At 46.4% G+C, this 23,976-nt stretch overlaps 3 protein-coding genes across 10 annotated transcripts in view; 2 read left to right on the top strand and 1 right to left on the bottom strand.

Annotated features, from left to right (window-relative positions):
• Positions 1 to 490: 490 nt before the first annotated feature.
• Positions 491 to 11,692, bottom strand: CFAP68 (cilia and flagella associated protein 68). Of its 5 annotated transcripts, XM_075604413.1 has the most exons (7): positions 11,570 to 11,692; positions 11,412 to 11,475; positions 11,198 to 11,280; positions 10,293 to 10,392; positions 4,651 to 4,876; positions 1,979 to 2,048; positions 491 to 1,356 (listed from the first exon to the last, which is right to left on the bottom strand). In XM_075604413.1, the coding sequence occupies exons 5-7, from the start codon at positions 4,873 to 4,875 to the stop codon at positions 1,175 to 1,177; spliced, it is 477 nt and encodes a 158-aa protein (XP_075460528.1). In that variant the 5' UTR covers position 4,876; positions 10,293 to 10,392; positions 11,198 to 11,280; positions 11,412 to 11,475; positions 11,570 to 11,692; the 3' UTR covers positions 491 to 1,174. The 5 variants fall into 5 exon arrangements, with proteins under 5 accessions (XP_075460528.1, XP_075460530.1, XP_075460529.1 ...); XM_075604415.1 differs by lacking the exon at positions 11,412 to 11,475 and having other exon boundaries at positions 11,570 to 11,661; XM_075604414.1 differs by lacking the exon at positions 11,570 to 11,692 and having other exon boundaries at positions 11,412 to 11,476.
• On the top strand, positions 10,430 to 22,552 carry FDXACB1 (ferredoxin-fold anticodon binding domain containing 1). 2 transcript variants are annotated; one of them, XM_075604409.1, is made up of 6 exons: positions 10,430 to 10,861; positions 12,379 to 12,564; positions 14,873 to 15,029; positions 16,108 to 16,311; positions 16,870 to 17,019; positions 20,963 to 22,552. In XM_075604409.1, the coding sequence occupies exons 2-6, from the start codon at positions 12,396 to 12,398 to the stop codon at positions 22,152 to 22,154; spliced, it is 1,872 nt and encodes a 623-aa protein (XP_075460524.1). In that variant the 5' UTR covers positions 10,430 to 10,861; positions 12,379 to 12,395; the 3' UTR covers positions 22,155 to 22,552. The 2 variants fall into 2 exon arrangements, with proteins under 2 accessions (XP_075460524.1, XP_075460525.1); XM_075604410.1 differs by having other exon boundaries at positions 10,431 to 10,861; positions 20,966 to 22,552.
• A 955-nt stretch (positions 22,553 to 23,507) lies between these two features.
• Positions 23,508 to 23,976, top strand: part of ALG9 (ALG9 alpha-1,2-mannosyltransferase) — a 78,010-nt gene continuing 77,541 nt past the window's right edge. The window contains exon 1 of one of the 3 annotated variants that reach the window (XM_075604407.1): positions 23,508 to 23,664. In XM_075604407.1, coding sequence (XP_075460522.1) covers positions 23,549 to 23,664 — 116 coding nt within the window. In that variant the 5' untranslated portion in view covers positions 23,508 to 23,548. The remainder of the gene's footprint in view (positions 23,665 to 23,976) is intronic. The other 2 variants (XM_075604406.1, XM_075604408.1) reach the window with 2 other exon arrangements.

Below are 23,976 nucleotides of genomic sequence, written 5' to 3'. Positions count from 1 at the left end.
CTGTGGTTCAGATGGAGAGGGAGGCAGGTAAGGAGGCGGCTGCAACAGCTACTGTAAATTACTTTCCATCAGGCCGCTAGGCCAGAGAGTGCAGTAAAAGTATATGGGGGTGGCTATTTTTGCAGGCCCCAAAATGTTGCCGCCCTAGGCCTGGGTCTAATGGGAAATCCGCCACTGGCCATCGATCTTTAAGCTGCTGTAATTGTCTGAAGGTTCCGGGCCAAGGGGAGACAAGCCCAGCTCTCACAAACAGGCAGAGATAGATGCAATAGCTACACATGGTTTTAATAAGTTTGAATCTAAACAAATAGGCACCAGGACAGCTCACTAAAAACCGGGACTGTCCCGGCTAAACCGGGACATCTGGTCACCGTATTCAGATCAGCAGTGTGAGGGTGATTTGCTTCTTACCTGCTAAGTACAGTTGGAGGGTATGACGCTGCATCACGGACAAACCACAGAGAAAGAAATACGACAAGTGCACTTAAAATCTCTTTCCATTCTTTTAATCAAGTAATTCAGTTATGTTCTGTAATAGAAACCATTGGGTTTTATGGCTTCTATTCAAAACGCAGTGAAGCTGCTCCCTAGCTCTGAAGAGATCAAGCCCATATAGTGGGGCTAAAATCTTGTCCTATGGGCCTATGTACCAAGGTAATTCTGGAACAGAATGACGCAGTGAGGTGTGTGCATCCTGTTTTTCTGAGCGCTTATATATTTTCGAGGTGCTTTCCACTAATTTGCCCCTTGCAGGTCTGTGAAGTATCAACAGGCAGGAACTCTACGACATACATATTACAATAGGAGTTTTTTTTAGTGTGGTAAAACATATGTAGTATTTCCTCTCATAAGAATTATACGTAAATGTATTGGATATTTGTAACCCCTTGGTTACTAGAAGGGCTTGCAACACATTGCAGAAGTACTTATTTCTTGTTGTAATTTTACCAAATAATGTAGCTGTTTTGAATTGTCTAAATTGACCTCCTTCTAATAAACTCCTTATTCAATATCTGTGCTGATTTATGCATCTCAATAACAAAAATTGGGATATCCGAATTTATTTTGACAGCTTGAGTTGCATTTTCTACCACACATCATAGGAGATGTTATGCATTATCTCTATCAGAGAAATATGAGGTGGAGAAGGCTTAGAAAAAACGTTGCGCCATTGTTACGGTGTAGGATGCCAAGTGGCTTCTTCCTTGACCTCCTGCTTGCTGCAAGGGTTTCTGGGAAGCGGGCAAGGACTGGTGTACTCTATCATGTAGCAGGACGACATCTGATGCGGTTTGGACTGGGGTGGGTTCAGTTCAGGCTGATGCCCTGGGAAGCAGTGAGGTTCCTTTTGGAGGACTGTTAATTAAAAACAGGACAAAGAGAATTAACATTAAAGTCCCCTATTCAATATGCTGCAAATCTGCTTCCAAGTGTTGGAGAAGAGTTCAAATGAATGGAGATTCTCCAGGGCTTCACAGCATATTGAATAAGTGCCCGAAATGGTCAATTATAAAAGATATTTGCACCACTATGGCACTACAATATACACAGTTTCAGGGCCGCCATTAAGGGAGGAGCCCCGGACCAACTATCCTGGGCCCCCGTGGCGAAGGGAGGCCTGACGGGCTGAATTCAGAAGTTAGGCCTAAACGTTAGTCGGATCGAACTTCCGGAATCGCCCGGGGCGGCTGCCACTTCCTCCCCACTGAGGAGGGTCTCAGCCCCTAGCTTTGCAGCGACTTGCTTTGCAAATGGGGTTATCCGGGGTCCTCCTGATTTATAAGTCCACAGAGCTGCAGTACGTATAAAAAATACATTGGAAAATATACACCACATTCAGCATAACTTAAAAAGGCCGGAGTGAGGAAGGTCAAAGTCGTGAGGTCAATAGGAGATGTCAAGCTTGCTACAGTAATATTGACTGACGCCAATTGGAAAGTGTGAATGACAGGAAGAGTTTCCCCTTTCATGCACTTGCCTTTTCTCACATAGAGGGAATGTTGCTCGGGGTATTCAGATGCGTAGGAGGTTTGATAATAGTGAGCGTACTGAAATGGAAGAATTGTAAGGTTTTAGTGGTACTGCTGGTAGTACTGATACGGGAGTAGTACAAGTGCTTTTACAACTACTGTGTTGTCTTTGCCAAATGAGAAGAAATTCCAAGCCTGTAAACGAAGCCCATGTTACCTCATTTTACACAGGGATATAAAAATATGATTGTTGTGTAAAAACAAATAAATCCCTGTTCCTACAACTTTAAGGTTTGCAGATAAGAAAGTAGTGGTATTGCAGTTTGTAATTAAACAGTGGTACTTTAGATCCCCTAATACAGGGGGACTCAACTCCAGTTCTCAAGTCCCCCCAACAGGTCAGGTTTTCAGGAAATCCCAGCTTCAGCACAGGTGGTTCAATCAGTGGCTCAGTCTTTGACTGCAGCACAGGTGGTACAGTCTAAGACTGAGCCACTGATTGAGCCAGCTGTGCTGAAGCAGGGACTGATTGAGCCACCTGTGCTGTAGCTGGGATATCCTGAAAATAGGGTTGTCAGATGTCCGGTTTTGAACCAGACAGGACGGTCATTTTGCGGTGTGTCCGGTAAAAAAATTGAGGTAATACCGGACACGTATGTGTCCGGTATTACCACTGTCTAGACCACAAGGGCGGCGGTGGCAGCAAGCGCGAGTTCAGTGGTGGCGGCCGGCTGGAAGCGCTAGTGCTGAGGGGGCGGGCAGAGACGGTGGCCGGGAGCAGTGAGGAGACTTGAGTGCTGAGTGGAGGAGAGGAATGCAGTCAGAGGATGGCGGGGGCAGAGCCCATACCCTGGTGGTGCCAGAGACTGCTGCAGTAACAGGTTTTGGTGCTGTCTGCCAGGAGATAAGATAAGAAGAAATACAATTCGGGTTGAGGATATGATGATAATGATGATATTGGGGGGGGGGGGTGAGATGATGATGATGATGATGATGATGATGATGATGATGACGATGATGATGATGATGACGATGACGATGATGATGATAGGGAAAATGAGATGATGACGACGATGGGTGGGAAATGAGATGATGATGGGGGAAATTAGATGATGATGAGGGGTGGGGCAATGAGATGAGGGGTGGGGGAATGAGATGAGGGGTGGGGGAATGAGATGATGGGAAATGAGATGATGATGAAGGGAGGGGAATATGATGATGATGGGTGGGGGGAGATGAGGTGATGATGATGGGCGGGGGGAGATGAGATGATGATGGGGGAATGTGATGATGATTATGATGGGGCGGAAATTAGATGATGATGGCGGTGAGCAGATGAGGAGGGTAGTGGTGGTAGTGTGAGAGGAGGATGAGGAGGGAGATGATAGGATGAGGGGGGTGAGAGGCTGAGACCCCTACCCAGAATTTTTTTGAAATAGAATATGAAATGGTGCAAATTGGTGCATACGTGGATTGAAATTTAGAAAAAATGATGTAGCGGCCTGAGAATGTATAAATACCATCCCCGCTCCCCCCCCCACCGACTCCTCGAGCGCGCCACATTTTTCACCATTGTGTCCAGTATTTTTGGTGAAGCCACCTGGCAACCCTACCTTAAAACCTGACCTGTTGAGGGGGCTTGAGGACTGGAGTTGAGCACCCCTGTCCTAATACAATTGCCGTTTCAGGTATTTACTGAATTAGAGGGGCAGTCCCACATAGCAGGCAACAACTAATACTTTCAGGGGGGAAATTATATCTGCCATGCTGCCGTCAACTGAAAAATAAAAATGTTATACCTAATAATATATTTTTCCGAACCTTCTACGTATGGAACTTCAAATACGTGTGATATATATATATATCTCATGTTGCTACACATAATCAACACCCCCCCCTCCCCCAATTTATAGAACCAAGGCAAAACTATCCTGTAATTTGTAACTGAATTTGTGAATATTGTGTATGTTGGAGAGACTTGCCCCGGCACGACACAATCCCGTCTCTCCTCCCCCCCTCCCCTCTGTCCCCCCTTTTCTCTCTCCCCTTCCCCCATTCTCTCTCTCCTTTTCCCTCTCCCCCATTCTCACTTTCCCTTCCCCCATTCTCGCCCACAATTCTCTCTCTCTTTCCCTGTTCCTTTTTTCAGTTCAACTGAGATTCAGGTACCTTCTTGTTTTTGTCTTGTATTCCCTTTGCACTATTTGCCCCCTTTGCAGTTTCCTTTAGTTTCTCTAGTTATTCCCTTTGCACTTTTTGCCCTCTGCTGTTTGTCTGTCCCCGAGCTACCATAGCTTTTTGGTGTAGCTCTGCACATTTTGCAGACTCCATTTGGCTTTTCCAGTCATATTGTTTTTGTGTTATATTAAATTCTACCAGTTTTTATATATTTCGATCTCCTGTTTTTTGTGGGTTTCTGTGTTACCTCAGAGGATCCATAAATCCTAATACATGCACACACTAAATAAGTTGTGATAAATGCCATTTAACTTGTTGATAACCTTTGAAATCAGTTGTCAATCTTCAAGATGCTGTAAATAGCTAAAGGTTTTACAAACCGTCAGAATAGGTACAACCTGTTTTTGAATAGGTACAGGAGAAAAAAAACTAGGTGCAGTGCCTGCTAAATAGGTACAATTGGAGGGCAATGCTTTCAGCGCCAGATGATAACACTATGTACCTGGGAGGGCAGAGGCTTCCTTTCCTGCAGCGTTCGAAGGTCAAACCGCTCCTGGTTCCAGTTGCCTATGAGTGTCTTGTTGGAATAGGAATCCTCCTTGGTTGTGCATAGCCAGCTGTATGGCTTGAACTTACACTCTGGCTCAAAGTTAATCAATATCTCCTTGTCCCTGTTGGCTTGTTGCAACGAACTGTAGTGAGACATGGACTGTAAACAGGACGACATTCTGAGGAAAGAGAATAATTCAAATATATAGTCCAGTAACAGGTCACTCACATAAATTATGCTCAACAAAATATCGGGTGCATACCTCCAAAGGTATAGCTAGCCTACAGAAACACGAAATGGGACAGGCGCTCCAAATCAAAAAGGTCTAGTGCAGTGGTGCGCAAAGTGGGTAGTTGGATTTGTCTGGGGGGGGCGGGGGCGGAAGGGGGCGGGCGGTTGCAGAGGCCCCGTGCTCTTACCCGAGGCATTTAAATTAAATGGCGGGGGATCGCGTGAGGCCCCTGCAACTCTAAAACTTACCTGGACTCTGCCGGCGTCACTCGTGTCCATGGCAATGCAGCGTCATGTGACGTCACACACGTCAAATGATGCCGCGGGTCACGCGAGGTAAGGAGGGGGGCTCAGAATGGAGAGGAGCAGACACGGAGGGGAGCGCAGTAAAAAAACGTCTGCGTGCCCCGGTTCTAGTGGGACCTGAAGGCCCAAAGTGCAATAGAGTATGGAGCGAATAAGCCACGGAATAGTTTACTACGAGACCAGACAGCACTGTGAAATAAAGAGCACATATAAATCACAGCAAAACAGTATCAAAAATCAACAATGTAGCATTAACTGTTAATAAGTCAGTAATGGCCAACTCCAGTCCTCATGGGCCACCTACAGGTCAGGTTTTAAGGATATCCCTGCTTCAGCACAGTTTGCTCAATCACCGGCAGTTAACGACTGACTAAGCCACCTGTGCTGAAGCAGGGATATTAAAACCTGACCTGTTGGTGGCCCTTGAGGACGAGCTGGCCACCCGTGTTCTAGTTAGTAAAAAGCATGAAAGTGCTAGACATGTGTTCAAGCCTTTAGGGCAGCGGTGCGCAAACTGGGGGGCGGGAGACGTTTCTGGGGGGGGGGGCGCGGGCAGTTGCAGAGGTCCCACGCTCTCCCCCAAGGCATTTAAATTAAATGCCGGGGGACCGCGCAAGGCCTCTGCAACCTCTACTTACCGAGGTTCGGCTGGCCTCAGAACGCGTGCCACGGTAATGTGACGTCAAATGACGATGCGGGTCACATGACGTTATGTCACATGACCCCGCAATGTCATTTGACGCTGCGCGAGGTAAGGGGGGGGGGGGGGCGGCGCACCACCGGACCAGCACAGGCAGAGGGGGCGCAGCAAAAAAAGTTTGCACGCCCCTGCTTTACGGGATACAGTATTTAGTTAATGAATCTAAAAAAAAGCTGTGTGTGCTGTGCACGCGCATAGTAAGTGAAACTTCTTTGACTTTTGTCACAGAAATTGTATTTGTGTTGGTGATGTTTAAATTAAAAATCAAAATACAATTTTTGACAAAACGCAAATAAATTTGACTTAGAATGCGCGTGCTCTGCACACATCCCCTGTATTAGCTATTTGCACTAAGTGTGAATTCGTGTGTGCGGGTGACTGAGTGTGCGGTTGACTGAGCGTGACTGCGACTGCGTGTGACTGCGACTGCGTGTGACTGCGACTGCGTGTGACTGCGACTGCGTGTGACTGCGGGTGAGTGTGCGGGTGACTGCATGTGCGGGTGAGTGTGCGGGTGAGTGTGCGGGTGACTGCGTGTGCGGGTGAGTGTGCGGGTGACTGTGAGTGTGCGGGTGACTGTGAGTGTGCGGGTGACTGCGTGTGACTGAGTGTGCGGGTGACTGTGAGTGTGCGGGTGACTGTGAGTGTGACTGCGTGTGAGTGTGCGTGAGTGTGCGGGTGCGTGTGACTGTGTGTGCGTGTGACTGAGATGTGTTTTACAAATAGTCTCACCCTTTATATTCTGCATGAATACACCATGTTTGTAAAATTAGTACCATTATTATAGTGTCCTTTGCTCAAATAACTGTGCTCTCTCCTGCAGTCAAGCACAGCACCACTGAGGTTGTATTAGTACTGTGACCACTGCATTTTACAATCTGATATATTGCTGACTTTGTATAGATCAGATATTTCCAGTACACAGAAGAATGTTATATTCCATTTGGGTTGACAGTTGAGATTTGTCATACAGATACCTTGCTATTTCCTTATCCCTGAGTATTTACTAGCACTGAGATTTCCAGTGTTTAGTGTGTCCTGTTCTGACAGTCTTTCATTGTTCTGCTGAAGGCTCATGCCAGTCTGGATGGTTCCTTCAGTGCATATTAGCAGAGAGCACAGGACACCAGGAGCTGCATGCAGCTATATCTCACCATCAGAAGCAGCATCTGACACTGACTGTACCTTATTCATCTGACACTGACTGTACCACACACACACACACACACACACACACACACACACACACACACACACACACACACACACACACACACACACACACACACACACACACACACACACACACACACACACACACACACACACACACACACACACACACACACACACACACACACACACACACACACACACACTGGCTGCAAGGGCAGGGAATGCACATCCACTTCTGCCCTGTCCTGCTACTCGCTGCACACACACAGAATCACTAGGACTGTGATGTTTTCAATGTGATGTCCCTCTCCCCAGCCTATTCTTCCTTTTGATATCTTTTAATGTGGACATCATTGCCAGGTCCGATCTCCCTCCTCCCGCCTCCCTCCTCCCTCCTCCCTCCTCCCTCCTCCCTCCTCCCTCCTCCCTCCTCCCTCCTCCCTCCTCCCTCGCAATTCAGCATGTCAGCGACACACTGCTCTGCTTCCTCTCGGTTACCCTTCATGATCCCTGGGCTCCTCTCCTCTGGCAGCGCTCAGTCAGCGGGACACAGGGAAGGGGAGGGAGGTGAGAGGCTGAGCAGCGGCTCACTGAGTCTGATTTAAAATCCCCGCGCTTGCTACACCTTTCACTCTAGCACCGGAAGCTCTGCGGCAGCCATCTTGCTATACCCATGGCAGCTGACGTGTGGGGGTAACAGCGGCCGTTAGGAGCGGCGCCGGCGGCTATCGCCGCCGCCGCCGCATGTCACAGCGGGTGTGTGTGGGGGGGAGCGGTGGCTGTTATGAGCGGCGCCGGCGGCTATCGCCGCCGCCGCCGCAGGTCACAGTAGATGCGGGGGGAGGGGGGGGGAGCCATGACGTCACTTCCGTTTCACATTTCCCCTCCAACTCTCCCGTTTTACTCCATCAGAATAGGTGCCACTAAAGAAGTTTCACTTCAAAAACATTCCCGTTGCAGTAACAGTTGGTCCACGTTGCCACCACGGATAGGTCTCATAACCTGATCAAAAGGCATACACCAAACGGACGCAAGCTAGTATCCACAAGTCAATGCATGTTTGGCCACAAGCTGATCGGACTTCCCCGTACAGATAGCGGCCCTGATACTGGACCTGTGGACCAACATATGTTCTTTAAATTGTCTTTGGGTTTTCCCAATGTAACAGTTCACAAGGGCACTTGATAAAATAAACAACATATGTTGAGGAACATGTGAGACGTTTTCGGATGTTGTACTGTTTGCCAGTACGTGTATAACTACATGTTGTTCCAGAGACAATGCTGTTGTAGGTAATACAGCCTGGGCTACCTAATTGGTCAAGCCGCTTACTATATTTAGGGGTTGGGTCAGTAGTCACCAGAAGATCCCTAAGATTGTTTAACCTACTGTGTCCAAAGTTAGGCTGGACTTTAAAAGAAGGGATAAGTTTCTCTTCACTGGATAAGTTATGCCAGTTACAGTACATCGTATGTATGCAGCTATGAAAGCCCTTAGAGATAGGGCTATATTTGTTAACAATCATGTTGTGTTTTACAATGTCACAGTTAGATCCTTTAAGGAGAGTCTCTCTATAACACTGGAGGGCACGTTCCATATGTCCTGTATGTTACTATAACCTCTCCAAATTCATTAAGATCCCATTTGTCTTAGGCCTTAAGTGGGGTCACTGACAATCCTCACCACCTGGACCATTTGTGAGAATGATAGACCGTGCTTGGGAGGTAAGGAATGGTATCTACTGGCATGCAGAAGAGGGTTTCAGTCAGTGGGCTTAGAGAACATACATATATTCATACATACATACATACCATATTACTCCTAGATTGCAACGGAGTGCTCACCACAAACAAGGCGTGACCGCGAGGCCGAGGTGGGGATTGTATATAACACCAACCCACAGCCGCGTGGGCGCGTCTGGAGTGTAGATAGGTCGAGGTAGCCGGGTCGGGGAGGTATGGATGGTCAGAGATACTTGCCGAGGTCAGGGTAGGAGAGGTGCGGATCGTTGAAGGTACTTAGCCGTGGTCAGGATTGGAGAGGAGCGGATCGTCGTGGTAGTTTGCCGAGGTCGGGGTTGGAGAGGAGCGGATCGTCGTGGTAGTTTGCCGAGGTCGGGGTTGGAGAGGTGCAGATCGTCGTGGTAGTTTGCCCAAGTAGGGATTGGAGAGGTGCGGATCGTCGTTGGTAGCCGGGGTCAGGAGTTAAAAGAGCAGAGTCCATAAGAATAGCCGAGATCTGAATCAGAGGAACTAGGAACCGGAGTACACCACAAGACTGTGGAGGCAAGGGTAGCAGTGAACACTTCGCACATAGGAAGGTTTATGCTCAGCCGATTTGCCAGTGGGCCGGCTGAGCATATATAGGACACAGGAACAGACTGGAGGAGGCGCATCAGTAAGACTGACCGTGATAGGAGGAAACGGTGCAGGAGACAGGTGTGGGGAGGATCCCAGAGGCGGAGGGATGACACGGCTCGTGTGCGCACTGACTGCGCGCCGCGTGTGCGCACTGATGATGTTGCCGCATGGGTGGAGTCTGGAGGCAGGACCGGAGATGGTAGTATTAACCTCCACGCCTAGCGTGGCGGCTGGTCAAATGAGAAGTAAGAGAAGCGCCATGGCAGACGGAAGGCGCGGGGGGCCCTATACAACCTCCCCTAGCTGTGTACCAGCTCCAACTGCCAGCAAGCCCTCAGAGCACCAACTGTAACAACTGCTTCAGCAGGGAATCCTAACCCTCCATTGGCCAGGCCTAGTCATCTGACTCCGCAGCCCTGTGGCCTTCTGGGGACTGTAGTCCCCGCGGAACCCTCTTAGCATTGACGCCGCATGCGCTATCCCTGCTGCGCATGCGCGAGTTTGTAATGGCCGCCGCACCAGGGGAAGATACTGCGCATGTGTGCGCAAAGGCAAGATGGCGGTGCCCTGATCATTTGCTCCTGTCGGAACTCCGACGATGCACTCGCCACTCCGGCAGCCCCCGCAGCGACCCCCCTTCTCCCGAGCTGCGGGCGGATGTAAGGGGCCAATCGGGGAACCCAGGCCACATATATTATTAAATATATATTTTTAAATTATTATGACTTTAATTTTGTATTAATTGTTTTGCAAGGTGGAGGATACACAAACGAAAAAAAAGGAATGGGGTACATATAGTATATATACAATATAGTCCTTACCTACAGCTGGTGGCTTGTGGATCCCCCTTACCCCAGCCCCCTCCCTCTGCTTGTTGACACAGCGTTGCCTGGTAACCTGACGCTTCCGTACATGACGTCACTAAAAGATAGTTAAAGGGACACAGAGTAACCACTTGCAGGAAACAGCAGGAAGTGAAACACACGTGGTCTATAATCTTAACCTCTTAGCTGCTAGAGTGTCCTGCGTAGCTACAGTAGTGTCACTTAGTCACAACCCCCTATGATAAATCCCAGGAGGGAATAACCACTTTACTGACCATAGGAAGCAATGGCATTTACTTATACTTGACCTGTTTATATCAAATAGGGCAATTACTTACACATCCGCCCACCAGTATATATGTATATATATAAAATAATTTAAATAGTATTCCCTCGAACAGGTTGAATCATAGCTTTAGTTTATTTAATAAGTATGTATGTTTCTTATTTTAATTAACGATGGTTTAAATCCGGGCACTAATACATGAGAGCACAGCGATTGAGGGGGAAATAAATAAAGAAGGGACCAGATCAGAGGTAAACTTCCTGGGGAGAATAAAAAACGGGTGAGTTGCAAATCCTCCCCATGTGCCGAGTTGTATCTGTTCTGTGCACATTTAAAGCAGTTGTACCCATTCCTGTCCCTGTGTGAGAGCGGAAGAGCACTACCTGTCTCCCATTGGCCGAAGCTCGGAACATGCAGCTAATTAGAACTTGATGAGCAATGACTGATCTGATACATTGGCAGGTTCTAGGGAAGTTATTGCTACTATTTTATGCATATATTAGTACTATATATACAAATTAATTGAGAAATCAAGTGTTTTATTGGTGCACTTATTTTTGCATCTAAAAAACAGCATGTGTTATGGCGCCTTCATAGGAGGTGCCCATTTACTCACGTGTAAGCCCCTCTAGCCCAGACGAATTATCTTATGTTGTACCTATTTCCATGTGCCCAGTGTTACAGGGTCTGGCGTTGGGGCTGAAAAACATAAGAAATATAGTTGCATTATAATGATCCTAGACACATTAGGGGTTAAAGAATTATGTGCATTCATTTATTTTCTTGGAATTGATTTCCAAGTTAGCCTTGGCTTGTATAACACTTGTTACCTTGCTAATGGTGCAGCTGATGATAAAGAAAAGGCCAACTGTTCTCTTAAAGGAGCAATCCCTCCTAGGACAAAAGTGTACAAATGGCAGTGACGTGGCACGTAAGGGGCACATCGGGGTGACTGATGCCTATAAGTATTATTAAAATTGATAAATACCCTGAGCTGAGTCTTGGGAAGGGGTTGATTTTATCTGGCTGCTCCCGTTTGTCTGATGTTCAACAAGAGTTTGTACAGTCAGAGCCCGCTCTATAGTTTCATCTGATGAATGCTCATGGTTGCCCTGTTAAGCAGTAGTTCCTCCCCCTATCCCCCATGCACCTCCCCCTTTCTTTAAGATGGGAACCAGGGGATCCCAGAGCTCAACTGGGTTAATTTCAGCTCCTGGACCCTCCCCGGGTTCCTGAGATACATATTGGTAAAGGTAGCACCAGTACTTCCTTGTTCTTATATCCCCCGTATCACACAGGCCAATGAGAAGCGGCAACAGATGATGCTCCTTCAAGGAGATATAAACCGCCATTTTGTTTCCCGTGGAGGGCACCTCAAGCACTAGGTATCCCTGGAGCTTAATTTCTGCATCTCAGTACCGGGGACCCCCTGCTTCCCATCTTTTGTGGGGGGGAAATCGGTATTATTTAAAAATTAGATGGGAGAACTGCTGTTTTAAAAGGTATCCTGATGTACAGCGAATGTACACTTCATCCGAACCAATGCCGCCACTACAACTTTTAAGGGAAGGTACATTTGTTTAGAGAGCCAATTACATTACGTTATTTATAGTTGTTTTTCATAAAAAAATATATGATCACAGATTGCACTGTTACGGTTTACAGGGCTTATTTATTACACTGCGATCAAGCTGATCAGATAGTGAATTCAATGGAAGTTGCTGTGCAATAGTGCCCCAGTCTGCACTATCGCAGTTTAATGACTAACCCTACTAATCCTGGATTCTTGTCTTAAAGGTCCTGATACCGTGAGGATGGTCCATAACATCTTGTTGGTGGGAGAGGGAAATTTCTCCTTCTCTGTCTCCCTGTGTGAGTCCAGCCACGGAGAGTGTCACCTAACTGCCACCTGTTATGACAGTGAAGATGCCGTATCCAGACAGCCCCTTGCTTGGTGCAATGTGCAGCACCTTAGAGACAGAGGTAAAGCTTGGAGCATGATCTAGTGACCTGATGTATTTAAAGTGTAGCTATTTGCTTAAGGCTGCGTCCACGCAGCCGCTGAGTGCGCTTGGCACGCTCACTTCAGTTAAAGTCAATCTGTACGGCCACGTTTACGTGGTGCACATGCACATATGCTCTCCAAAGCTTGGCGCTTGAGAGAAAATTGATTTTCAAGCGCGCTGAAGGGTCACATGACCCTTCAGCAACCAATCTGCACCACACACACTACACGACACTACACTACAGACAGAAATAGCCTCGATCCAGCCAATGACTGACGGGGAGGAAAGGGTTAATACCTGATTTGCCATGCATTTCTGTTGTTGCCCTGTCCCCGCCATTTTTATTCCCCATGTGCAGGCCATTCCCTGTTTGCGAGGGTAAAAGACAAGATGCATTGCTTGCCATACCCTCTAACCAACACATGATAGAAGATCTTAAATGTAAGGCAGGAGGTATTTTTTTGTAAGGCTAAGCAGGAATTACTTGGACACCCAGCTGTGATATGGGTGAATGAGCTTCGGTATTTTTATGACCAAGCCTGAAAGGGTTGTAATTATTTTTATGATGGAGCCTCAAAAGGCTCCTACAGATTTAGAGTCCCCCTGTCTAAAAGTGTCAATTATGACAAGACCCAGAGGCCCATAATGTACACAATACTGGCATACTGATGCACAGCAGATGTCAGGCTAGTGACACCTCTAAGTCAGAGATCAGACACAGTGGCCCCAAGAAATGGGTGTAGCCCAGGTATGCTAAGTGGCATGGGCATCAACCTGACCCATGTGCCCTGCCCACCGGACAGCCCTTTTGACCGGTCTTATGAACTGTGGGTCACTTGGCTATTCGTGGTTTTTTTTGTTCCCACGAGGGGATTGGATCCACATGTTAAAGATAGCTTTGGCCAGTCTATAACTGTGGCTTCCCAGGTATTTCCCAGTGTGATTCCTGAATTTTAATCCATGATGTAAAGATGCAAGACTTTGTTCCAGTACAGCAGCAACCAGTCCAGGAGTGAAGGGGTTAACAAACACATAACCACAGGACTTTTAAAACCAAGGCTGCATTTCTTGCACTGGCAAGCAAAGGACCATTTCTTTCATTCCAAGGACAATTTATTTCGTTTCCTGATCCCAGTGAGAGTGGTTTTAAGTATTCTGCAGGACAGCCTGTGCTCATGCTTGGAGAGTTGGTGACGTCACCGCTCTCAAGCATGAGCGCGCTCAGCGTTAGCGTGGCCGCAGCCTAACCCTTTGCGTGCTTAATGGTCACTAGCGATAACATGACTCCGATCTGCAAAGTGTTGAAGAAGCGTACGTTGATGTTATCAGGAACATTTACGAGAATGCCACATCAACCATTAGATTACATGAACATACAAGCAAGATAAGGATCTGCAAGGGAGTGTGACAGTGAGACACCCTGTTACCAAAGCCTTTCACTGCAACACAAGAATTGTTCAGGGCATTAAATTGGGGTGAAAAGGGAAGAAAAATCAATAGTGAATAATTGTCATCTACGATTTGTAGAGGAGATTGTTATTTCTGCAGCAAGTCCACTTTGGCCAGGAAGTAACAATGGATGGAACCTTTTGATTGAAATGAACAGGCGAATGAAGATGGGATGGAGACATTTGGAAGAAACAGGACAATCTTTCAAGGAAACCTGCCACTGTGCCTCAAGAGGAAAGTTTTCTCCCACTGTATTCTGCCTGTGCTCACGTATGGATGTGACACTTGGACCCTAAATGCGAAGAAAATTCAGAAGCTTCATACGACTCGAAGTATGGAGAGATGTATGCTGGGTATTAGCCGAAGAGGCAGGGAAAAGAAGGCATGAGTTCAAAACCAAACAAAAGTCTGTGACATTGCATGGGTGAAAAAAAAAAAATGGCAGTTGGCCGGACCGTCATTGGACAAAGATGGTACTCTACTGAATTCCAAGGGAAATCCGAAGACCAAGACGATAACCAAAAGTAAAATGGGATGATGAAAAAAGGAAGTCTGCTGGAGCAGCATGGAGAAGAGAGGCTTGCAACCGCAGTACGTGTGAGACCTTCATCCAGCGGTAGATTGACAAGGGCTGAAGATGATATATAATAAAAAAATAATAATAATAATATGTATGTATATGTGTGTATGTTAGACTCACTGCCCTATGTTATCAGGAGAGTGCAAGATTAAACACTTGGGCCATATTTACTAAGCAGTGTTAAGGCACCTCAACTAAATGAGTTGTAAGGTGTCTTATGTAAATATGGCCCAATATCTCTTTCATTTATTTGTAGGAGCTGTGGTCCACTTTGGTGTGGATGCTACCAGACTGATGGATCAGGCTCTGTCTGTGAATAAACCTTACGATCGCGTTATTTTCAACTTCCCCCACTGCGGCAGGAAGGCTGGAGTGAAGAAGAACAGAGATTTGCTCACAAAGTTCTTCCGTAGGTTAGTACGGTAAATACTGGTGGGATCCTAACCCCGTTTACTTCATCTTTTATATCCCTATCTGCTATCTCTAACCAGTGGTCGAAGTGACTTAGAGGTCATCCCTCCTAGGACTAAATGGCAGTGATCTGTTTAAGGAGTTACATCTGGGTGATTAATGCCTTTTTAAAAAAGAAATTATTTACCCAAATGTTATAAGGATTTTTTAATTCATTGTGTAAAGTTGGCTTGTACACATGCTGAGCTGAAACTTGGGAAGGGTTTGATTTCCTCTGGCTGCTCCCTTGTGTCTATTATCAAGGTGTGTTCAACAAGAGTTTGCACAAGCAGAGCCCCCCTTTCTCTGTCCTATATCTTTATTGGCTCTGATAAGGACTGGTGTGATCAGGGTAGTTGATATAGTTGCTCTAGTAAAGCGCTAGTAAATATAGTTACATTGTATCTTCCTGTCATTTGTGTAGCGTTGAAAGCTCTGTGAAATTACAGTACAGACGGTCCTCGGTTACCCAACTGGAAAGTAGTGTTGGATAGTGAGTGTTGTAAAGTGAGTCTCCTGTTAATCAGCCGTGCTAGGCGTCAGATAAGGCATTCCGGCATAGGAAAACGTATCCAAAGGATTGTATTGTGACGTGTCGGATATGCCGTCTGTGGTAAAGTGAAGCGCCGGATAACGAGGACCGCCTGTATATTAATGTCTATTATGCCTGGAACTTTCTGTTCCATAAATGACATGATCATGGTAACCCATGGTAACCCTCCCATTCTACTTTTTATTAAAAGTTCATACCTTGATTTGTGTTAAAAAATAAACTTTATTTTTTTTTTTTTTTTAAGGAAACTAGACGAGGAATTTGTACAATTCTTGGGGCGCAGCTTGCCTTTAAATCCTAAATTATGATCAAAATCAGCTTTTTAAATTGACTATACATAAAACCACTTGGGTTTGAAAACCTTTTATATCGCTATTCTCAATATCCTAAGCCTTAAAAGATGAAATGAGTGTTTTACATGGGGATTGTGTGACGAGATGAAGGAATAAAGCTTATTGAGCTCTCCTATAATCTGTGTTTCCTCCTAGCTGCGCAGACGTCCTTGCCCAGGAAGGGGATATCCATGTGGCGTTGTGCAAGGGACAGGGGGGGACTCCGGAAGATCGGCCGATGAGGGAGTGGCACAACAGCTGGCAAGTGGTGGCCATGGCAGCAAAGGCTGGATTTATCCTGAGCGCAGTGGTACCTTTTGGCTCTGATCATTACAGTGGGTATCAGTGCACTGGATACAGGTACATGGCAGTTAGAATTGTCCCGTATCCACATGGGGGAAATGTTTAATCTGCGAGATCCCTCTAAAAATTGGAAATGTGCGAACTTTTCCTTTTCTATTGTGTGTGTGTGTGTGTCAAATGTGTCAATTTCGCTAAAACAAGCAAGGTCCCTCACCGTATAGGGCCTTCCCCCTCCGCCGGCCGCCTCTGCCCTTAGTTCTAGGCCCCTCTTCTGCAGGCCTCCACGGGCCTCGGGTAAGTCCACACAGTGCTTCTCCATCGCTCTTCTCCACAGTATGGCTCCCCCCTCTCCTGCAGCCCTTCCTACCGATGCCTAAGCTGCCACCTTCTCTTTCCCCCTCAAACCAAACAGCTCTCCCCCCCCCCCCTCATAGGATTCTTATTGGCTTATGAATCGTGCATGATTTGGCAGCCATATTGATCGAGATATTGTATCATCTTGTTGGAAACAACAGTTTTTAATGGATCAGCTGGTGGATTGATGAAGATATTACTGTAAATGTAATGTAACCCCCTCAGCATATCTACGTAGCTCTTTTCTTGTGTGTTCAACAGAAGCCAGGAAAAGTCGTTCCATGTGGCAGGCGCGAGGAACCACATCTTCACCAGGAGTTTGCCACTGGAGGACATTATACCACTGAACCTAATCAGCACATTATTACCTTCCTTCCAGACCCCGGAAGAGTTTGAGGGCAAAATACACAGGTGACAAAGTATTTCCAATGCATATTGTGGGGTTTATATTGTGTTCTTTGACTTATAGGTTCATTGCCTATTAATGATTTGTTAATGATTGCCAGTTCTTTCTAGATGTCGTTTGTCAATAAGCTTTTGAAACCTCACAATTCTATCCTTCAGATGTGTTGTAGATATTTTATTTAGTTTGTCATTCTGGATATGTGGCCTCCAGAACTGCCATGGATAAGGTCTAAGGCTAGGTCCCCTAGTACATGCTGCAGGTCCCCAGTACATGCTGCAGGTCCCCAGTACATGATGCAGGCAGCAGGTCCCCAGTACATGCTGCAGACAGCAGGTCCCCAGTACATGCTGCAGGTCCCCAGTACATGCTGCAGACAGCAGGCCCCAGTACATGCTGCAGGTCCCCAGTACATGCTGCAGACAGCAGGTCCCCAGTACATGCTGCTGGTCCCCAGTACATGCTGCAGACAGCAGGTCCCCAGTACATGCTGCAGGTCCCCAGTACATGATGCAGGCAGCAGGTCCCCAGTACATGATGCAGGTCCCCAGTACATGCTGCAGACAGCAGGTCCCCAGTACATGCTGCAGGTCCCCAGTACATGATGCAAGCAGCAGGTCCCCAGTCCATGCTGCAGGTCCCCAGTCCATGCTGCAGGTCCCCAGTCCATGCTGCAGGTCCCCAGTCCATGCTGCAGGTCCCCAGTCCATGCTGCAGGTCCGCAGTCCATGCTGCAGGTCCCCAGTCCATGCTGCAGGTCCCCAGTCCATGCTGCAGGTCCCCAGTCCATGCTGCAGGTCCCCAGTCCATGCTGCAGGTCCCCAGTCCATGCTGCAAGTCCCCAGTCCATGCTGCAGGTCCCCAGTCCATGCTGCAGGTCCCCAGTCCATGCTGCAGGTCCCCAGTCCATGCTGCAGGTCCCCAGTCCATGCTGCAGGTCCCCAGTCCATGCTGCAGGTCCCCAGTCCATGCTGCAGGTCCCCAGTCCATGCTGCAGGTCCCCTGTCCATGCTGCAGGTCCCCAGTCCATGCTGCAGTGCACGCTATGGCGTGTGCTGCAGGAACAAGAACTGCCCCTCAATGGGGCCGGGCCCACTAGCTGCCTTGGCGCACAATTTGCCGCCGCAATGCACGACCGGATTTTCTGAAGACAAGAAAATGGCCACGCCCCCGACGGCGAACCAATGAGGGCGAACCAGCCGGGTGACATCATGGCCATGTTACAATAGAATTGTAGACTTTCAGAACCATCAAAAGACCCTTCAGGCAAGTGTCATTTTTATGGCACAAATCTCTGTTTTGAGGTTTTTCTTTATTTGCAACAGAAATATAACCATGTTTAACTCTAGCACTTGCCTGATCAAAGGAGGCGGATTTAGCAAGCACCAATATGGGTTAGTGCAGGGGTGCGCAAACTTCTTGAGCTGCACCCTCCCCGCCCGGCAGCTGCAGTGTTCGTGCTCCTCCTCTCCAAGGACTTGGCGTCAAATGACGTCGCGTGTCATGTGATGTGACATCACATGACCCCACGGCGTCATTTGTAGATGCAAGGTAGGAGGGGGGCAAGCACATGGGCAGGCAAGACAGGGCGCAGCAGCAAAAATTTGCGCTCCCCTGGGTTAGGACACTGGACATTAGGAGCAGTTCCTACCAGTGTGAACGATTTTTAAATTGAGCTACATGTGATTTCCTTTGAAGCAGATTACCAAGCTTTATTTTTTTTATTTTTGTCCTAGCTGGTTTTCATTTTACTGCCAATTTTTTTTTTTTAAAGACTCAAGGCCTGTAGTAAATGGTTCACTTGGCAACTTCTTCTGTTTATTCTCACCTGCTCCACTCCATCGGGCAGCCAGGGACTGCTATCCATACCGTTATCAAAGCCTCTCATCAGTACAAAAAGGTTTTATTTGAATCCTCTTGGATAAGGTTCTTTTCAGGTGTTCTAACGGCAATTGTGAGCGGTTAATCAGCCATTTTAATTTAGGTTTGGGTATCATTTTGTAGGAATAAAATACTCCGTTTAAAGCAACAGTGATTTTTTTATTTTTAAATCCAATTCTCTGTTCAGGAGATGTTTGAAATAATTAAATGTCTGGGAGGTTTCCTCAGCGCCCAGTGCATTTTAAAGGTTATCTTGGTAACTTCAGGAGCATAAGATTAAGATCATAATTTTTAACACTAGCAAATGAGCAGGAAATGCTTAAGGTAAGATACTAATACTGTAGGAGTTCAACTCGTATAGGCTTCTGGGAAGAGGGGGATTGTCAATAGCTGATCTCTGTGGGGTTACCACAAGGGTCTATCCTGGGACCTCTTCTCTGTTCACACTCTCTCTCTAGGTGACCTTATTACATCCCTGACCTTACACATGCTGTACAGACCAAAGTCTCTGAATGTCTCTGAATGTTTCTCCGCTGTATAAGGCCGCGATCATATTGCCAGTGTGCGTGACTGTGTGACGTGCACGTGAAACATGCACTGCAGGCAGGAGGCATCGAAAGGCGACACGGAGGTGTGGTGGAGGCGTGTCCTTGTCTTAACGTGAGCGGTTCGTCCTCATTGGTTGAACCGCTTCACGTGACGCGGCCACGATGGGCATGTGGTTTGCGACTCCTCTGCCAACTCAAACTTAACATGTCAAAGACTGAGCTCCTCATACTTCCTCCCAAACCTGGCCCTACTGCCCCCTTCTACATTACTGTTGGCAGAACTATCATACACCCAGTATCACAAGCACGCTGCCTAGGGGTCACACTCAACTCCTCTCCCACATTCAAAAGGTAGCTAAAACCTGTCGTTTGTTCCTCCACAATATTACAAAGATACACCCTTTCCGCTGTTGCTCTACTGCTAAAACTCTGACACAGGCCCTCATTCTCTCCCGGCTCAACTATTGTAATCTCCTGCTGTCCCAGCCTTCCTGCCTCTCACCTGTCTCCCCTACAATCTATCCCAAATGCTGCTGCCAGAATCACTCTACTCTTTCCTAAATCTGTCTCAGCCTCTCCCGCTTGAAATCCCTCTCCTAGCTTCCTATCAAATCCTGTATTACACACAAAATTCTCCCCACTTTTAAGGCTTTACACACTTCTGCTTCTTCTTACATCTCAATTGTAATTTCTTGCTATACACTGTCCCAACTCTTGCGTTCTGCTCAAGGATGTTTTCTGTCTACCTCTTCTGTATCTAAAGCCCTCTCCCGCCTTAAACCTTTCTCACTGACTGCCCCACACCTCTGGAATGCCCCTCCCCTCAATATCCTACTAGCACCCTTTCTCTCCATCTCTAGACCCATCTTAAACCCCACCTCCTTAATGAAGCATATGAGTAGCTAAGTGGCTGATACTATACACTTGATACATCGACACTGACCCCTTGCAGACGCACTTAATAGAACACCTTCCAACCCTCTCTGTACGATCTTCCTACTTACCAATTAGATTGTAAGCTCTTCGGGACAAGAACTCCTTTTCCTAAATAATACTTTTATTTCTGAAGCGCTAATTCCCATTATGTGCTATATTATTATGTCACGTGTATTACTGCTGTGAAGCGCTATGTACATAAATGGCGTTATATAAATAAAGATATACATAAAAAAAACAGTGAGCAGGTCAAAAGGTGAAGAAAGGTTTTAAAAAAACACGCAGAAAGAACTGCCCCTTTGAAGTGGGAGACGTCTGTTGGAGACCAGGAACGGGCTACAAAAAAAATATACAAAAAAGCAAATAAAAATAAGTTTTCAAATTGGTATCTGACCCTTAATGTTTAATCAGTGAGTCTTGACTAATACATTCTTTGAAAGGACAAAATAATGATTTAGATAGAGGAATCCTTTCTGGATGGAAGGGTACACAGTACTGATTCATGTTGCAGCATGTTACTGTTTTTAAGGAACGGGTTCCTCAAATGCCATGGTGATGTAATTATGTATTTCTTGTTTTTAATTAGCAGAGGTTTCTTGGAAAGAGATGCATGTCATCCCGTCAGCATATTAAAGGAAGAACTCCTAGCCATTATTGGAAATAGTCTGACACTGAACAGTCTAGAAGACACATTCCCTCTTATATGCGAGACACGCAAAGGCCCAGCCTTTCCCTGGTCTTCAGGGACCCAGGGCAATTTGCATTGTGTCAGTATTAAGGAGGGGGAAGTATGCTCAAGATACTCTTGTGATGTAGGAGAGAAGCAGAGGTGCTCTCATCGTGAGGACAGTGAGAAGAACCACCATCCAATTCATGGTGGCCACACAGACCAGATCACCAGATTATATTATTTAAGGCCATCTCTAGCACACTTCATTGAAGAGGTTATTGAGAGACCTGACTTTGCACCCAGTTCTCTGTACGTCCTGAGCGGACTCGTTTTTAAGAAGTGTTTAATATCTCGATGGACCATGCCAGTTCACCACGAGACCCTCATACTGTGGGGTTATCGGAGTGACACATTGACAGCCAAACTTCAACTGCTGATGGATACCATTGAGAATGCCATGGCCTCAATTCTCGCATCTATTTCCAAGGAAACGATGGTTTCTGTGCACAAAGAACTGGAGAAACGGGAAGCCAATGTAAAGGATAATTCTTTAAGGTTTTGTCGGCAGGATAATGGGGTATATTACACCATTAACATGTCAGCGCCTGCTTTTGAGCATGGTGATCAGAACATAGGAACCATAATGACCGTTACACCAGGGCAGATAAGCAAAGACTTTGGCCTTCTATTGGTGACACTGAACCTTGACTTAATGACCATGTGTCTTTTGGACATCCCAGACTGGCGAATACTATGGACGCCTGATGACAGATTCATACAACAGTTCAGCCAACGTAAATTAAGACCATTTCAAAGCTTCTCTCTCCACCCACCGTACTATATGCATGATATCAGTTTCTGGGTTGCAGAAGGGACAGTGTTTGATGATCTAGAGTTTCATGTTATAGCACAGAGAGTTTCTAAGGGATCTATTGCAGACCTTCAACTACTGGACCAATTTGACAATGCCCAAACTGGGCAGATTAGCCTATGTTATAGGGTAACCTACCAGTCTTGTGATAGAGCCCTGTGTAATGAGCAGGCATCAGAAATGCAGTTGCTCTTGAGAGAAGAGTTACAGAAGTGTTTACATATTACTATTAGGTAGAGAATTCATCAAAATATATATTGAGAAGCATTGCAGGTTAACCAAATCAACCGTGGATATAGCCATTTATTGTTTTCCATTCCTCTTTACTTTCTTTAACCCAGGCTGTGCTGAAACGCTGTGTAATACGGCAGGCGAAAGATTACAGGGGTCCATGTTAAAATGGATGAGTAGTAAAGAGTGACACGCAGTGTGCTCATTTGCATGTCATTACCCAGAATCCCTGGCTGCAGTGGAAGCATAGCTTGGTAAGCAATAATAGGGAAGGACTGGGTTGCAGACCTATCTGAGACGTGAATGCACCACAAGTGGTATTTTTATTTGCTGTATAAAAAATATTAATTCTTCTTGCACACACAATTACGCTTCAAGTTTTTTACAAAAATAAATGAATAAGGTGCCGTATACTATTTCTGGTGTTTTATTACAAGGGGTGTTAGTAATACACATTGGGTTATATTTACTAAGCAGTGCTGAGATGTAAGACACCTTCGTACCTGGATTGTCTGCCGCCAGGTAAGTGCTGCGCAGTGATAGGGGGGCTGTGAGGAGATGGGGGAGAGAAACAGTATGGCATGAAAACATAGGAAATGTCTGGATTTAAATTGAATTTTCCGATTGGATTTTGGCATCTTGTATTTAAAAAACTTAAATGTGGCACCCTTACTCTAACATAATAACAGGTCACTTTTCTTAGTTCACTTTGGTCCTTTGGGGGCCTGTTGCTTTAACCAAAGTCACAAGGAGATGACACTGGGGTGTAAACCCAGTTCAACCACTTAAAAGGCGGTGACTGTCATATTTAAAACAAAATGAGTCTGCATATGTTTTTCTGAGTTTTTCCTTTTCTGGAAAGATTGTAACAGACACTAGAGTCATTGATCGCTCTCAGATAATACTGATTAAAAAAAGTAATACTACGTTATAAATAATACATCTTAGAATCCGTGGCCCTGATTATTTGCTGGGGACACCAATTAGTTGCTTATTTTTTTTATGTTTAAAATCATTATGCACTGTATCTCAAAGTGCAAAGGCCGAAACGAGTGAGATATGGGTAAAAAGAAGAAATGTTTTTATCTTTAATGCGTTTCACATCAAATAGTCCTTCATTGAAGTGAAGGGGTAGATTAAATATCTTAAGGAGTGACATTTTTCCAGATAATATACTGAAACGTATTAAAAATGAGTGAGACGGTTGAGGTCAGTTTAAATTGTAGCCTCACGCCTGCTTTGCACTACGTGTCACTCAATATTACTGGGAGAGCAATAGCCCATTCGTAAATTGTCCCTAGACGCCCACCGTTGCCAGTAGTAGAGATGGCTGTCGGTTCTTAGCCAGACTCGTGGTGGTGACGTTTATTCGGAAGTGGCCGGCGTTGCCCACAGTACGTATGGCGTCCAAGGGGGCTCGGCAGCGGTCTAATAAGGGAGCCGGCAAACAGGATGGCGGTGGGGAGAACAGCGGCAGACAGAGGGAGGAGACCAGGCTGGCTGAGCACAGGGATGAGTGAGTGCTGCTGTTAGTGCGTAATGAGAGGGGGGTTCCGTGTGTCTGTGTAATATCGGCACGTAATGTGTGGACACGTACATGTCCTGCTCTGCACACACTGTACATGTCATGTATCTGCGTGCATGCCCTGCTCTGCACACACTGTACATGCCCTGCTCTTCACACACTGTACATGTCATGTATCTGCGTGCATGCCCTGCTCCACACACACTGTACATGTCATGTATCTGCGTGCATGCCCTGCTCCACACACAGTACATGCAATGTATCTGGGTGCAGGCAAGCCCTGCTCTGCACACACTGTACGTG

The sequence above is a fragment of the Ascaphus truei genome, chromosome 6, assembly GCF_040206685.1.
Source record: "Ascaphus truei isolate aAscTru1 chromosome 6, aAscTru1.hap1, whole genome shotgun sequence".
NCBI lineage: Eukaryota > Metazoa > Chordata > Amphibia > Anura > Ascaphidae > Ascaphus > Ascaphus truei.
The sequence above is the reverse complement of the archived record's forward strand: the minus strand, read 5'-3'. Positions and strand labels throughout refer to the sequence as shown.

What these genes read in the sequence shown, in the direction of transcription:
- CFAP68 (XM_075604411.1), bottom strand. An exon ending in CCACAAGCCACCAGCTGTAG is followed by an intron (nt 4,877 to 10,292) that starts GTAAGGACTATA and finishes CTCTTTCCTCAG; the next exon opens with AATGTCGTCCTGTTTACAGT. An exon ending in TTCCCTCTATGTGAGAAAAG is followed by an intron (nt 1,357 to 1,978) that starts GCAAGTGCATGA and finishes TTTAATTAACAG; the next exon opens with TCCTCCAAAAGGAACCTCAC.
- FDXACB1 (XM_075604409.1), top strand. Translation starts at nt 12,396, where the DNA reads ATGGTCCATAACATCTTGTTGGTGGGAGAGGGAAATTTCTCCTTCTCT. An exon ending in GCAGCACCTTAGAGACAGAG is followed by an intron (nt 12,565 to 14,872) that starts GTAAAGCTTGGA and finishes ATTTATTTGTAG; the next exon opens with GAGCTGTGGTCCACTTTGGT. An exon ending in TATCAGTGCACTGGATACAG is followed by an intron (nt 16,312 to 16,869) that starts GTACATGGCAGT and finishes TGTGTTCAACAG; the next exon opens with AAGCCAGGAAAAGTCGTTCC.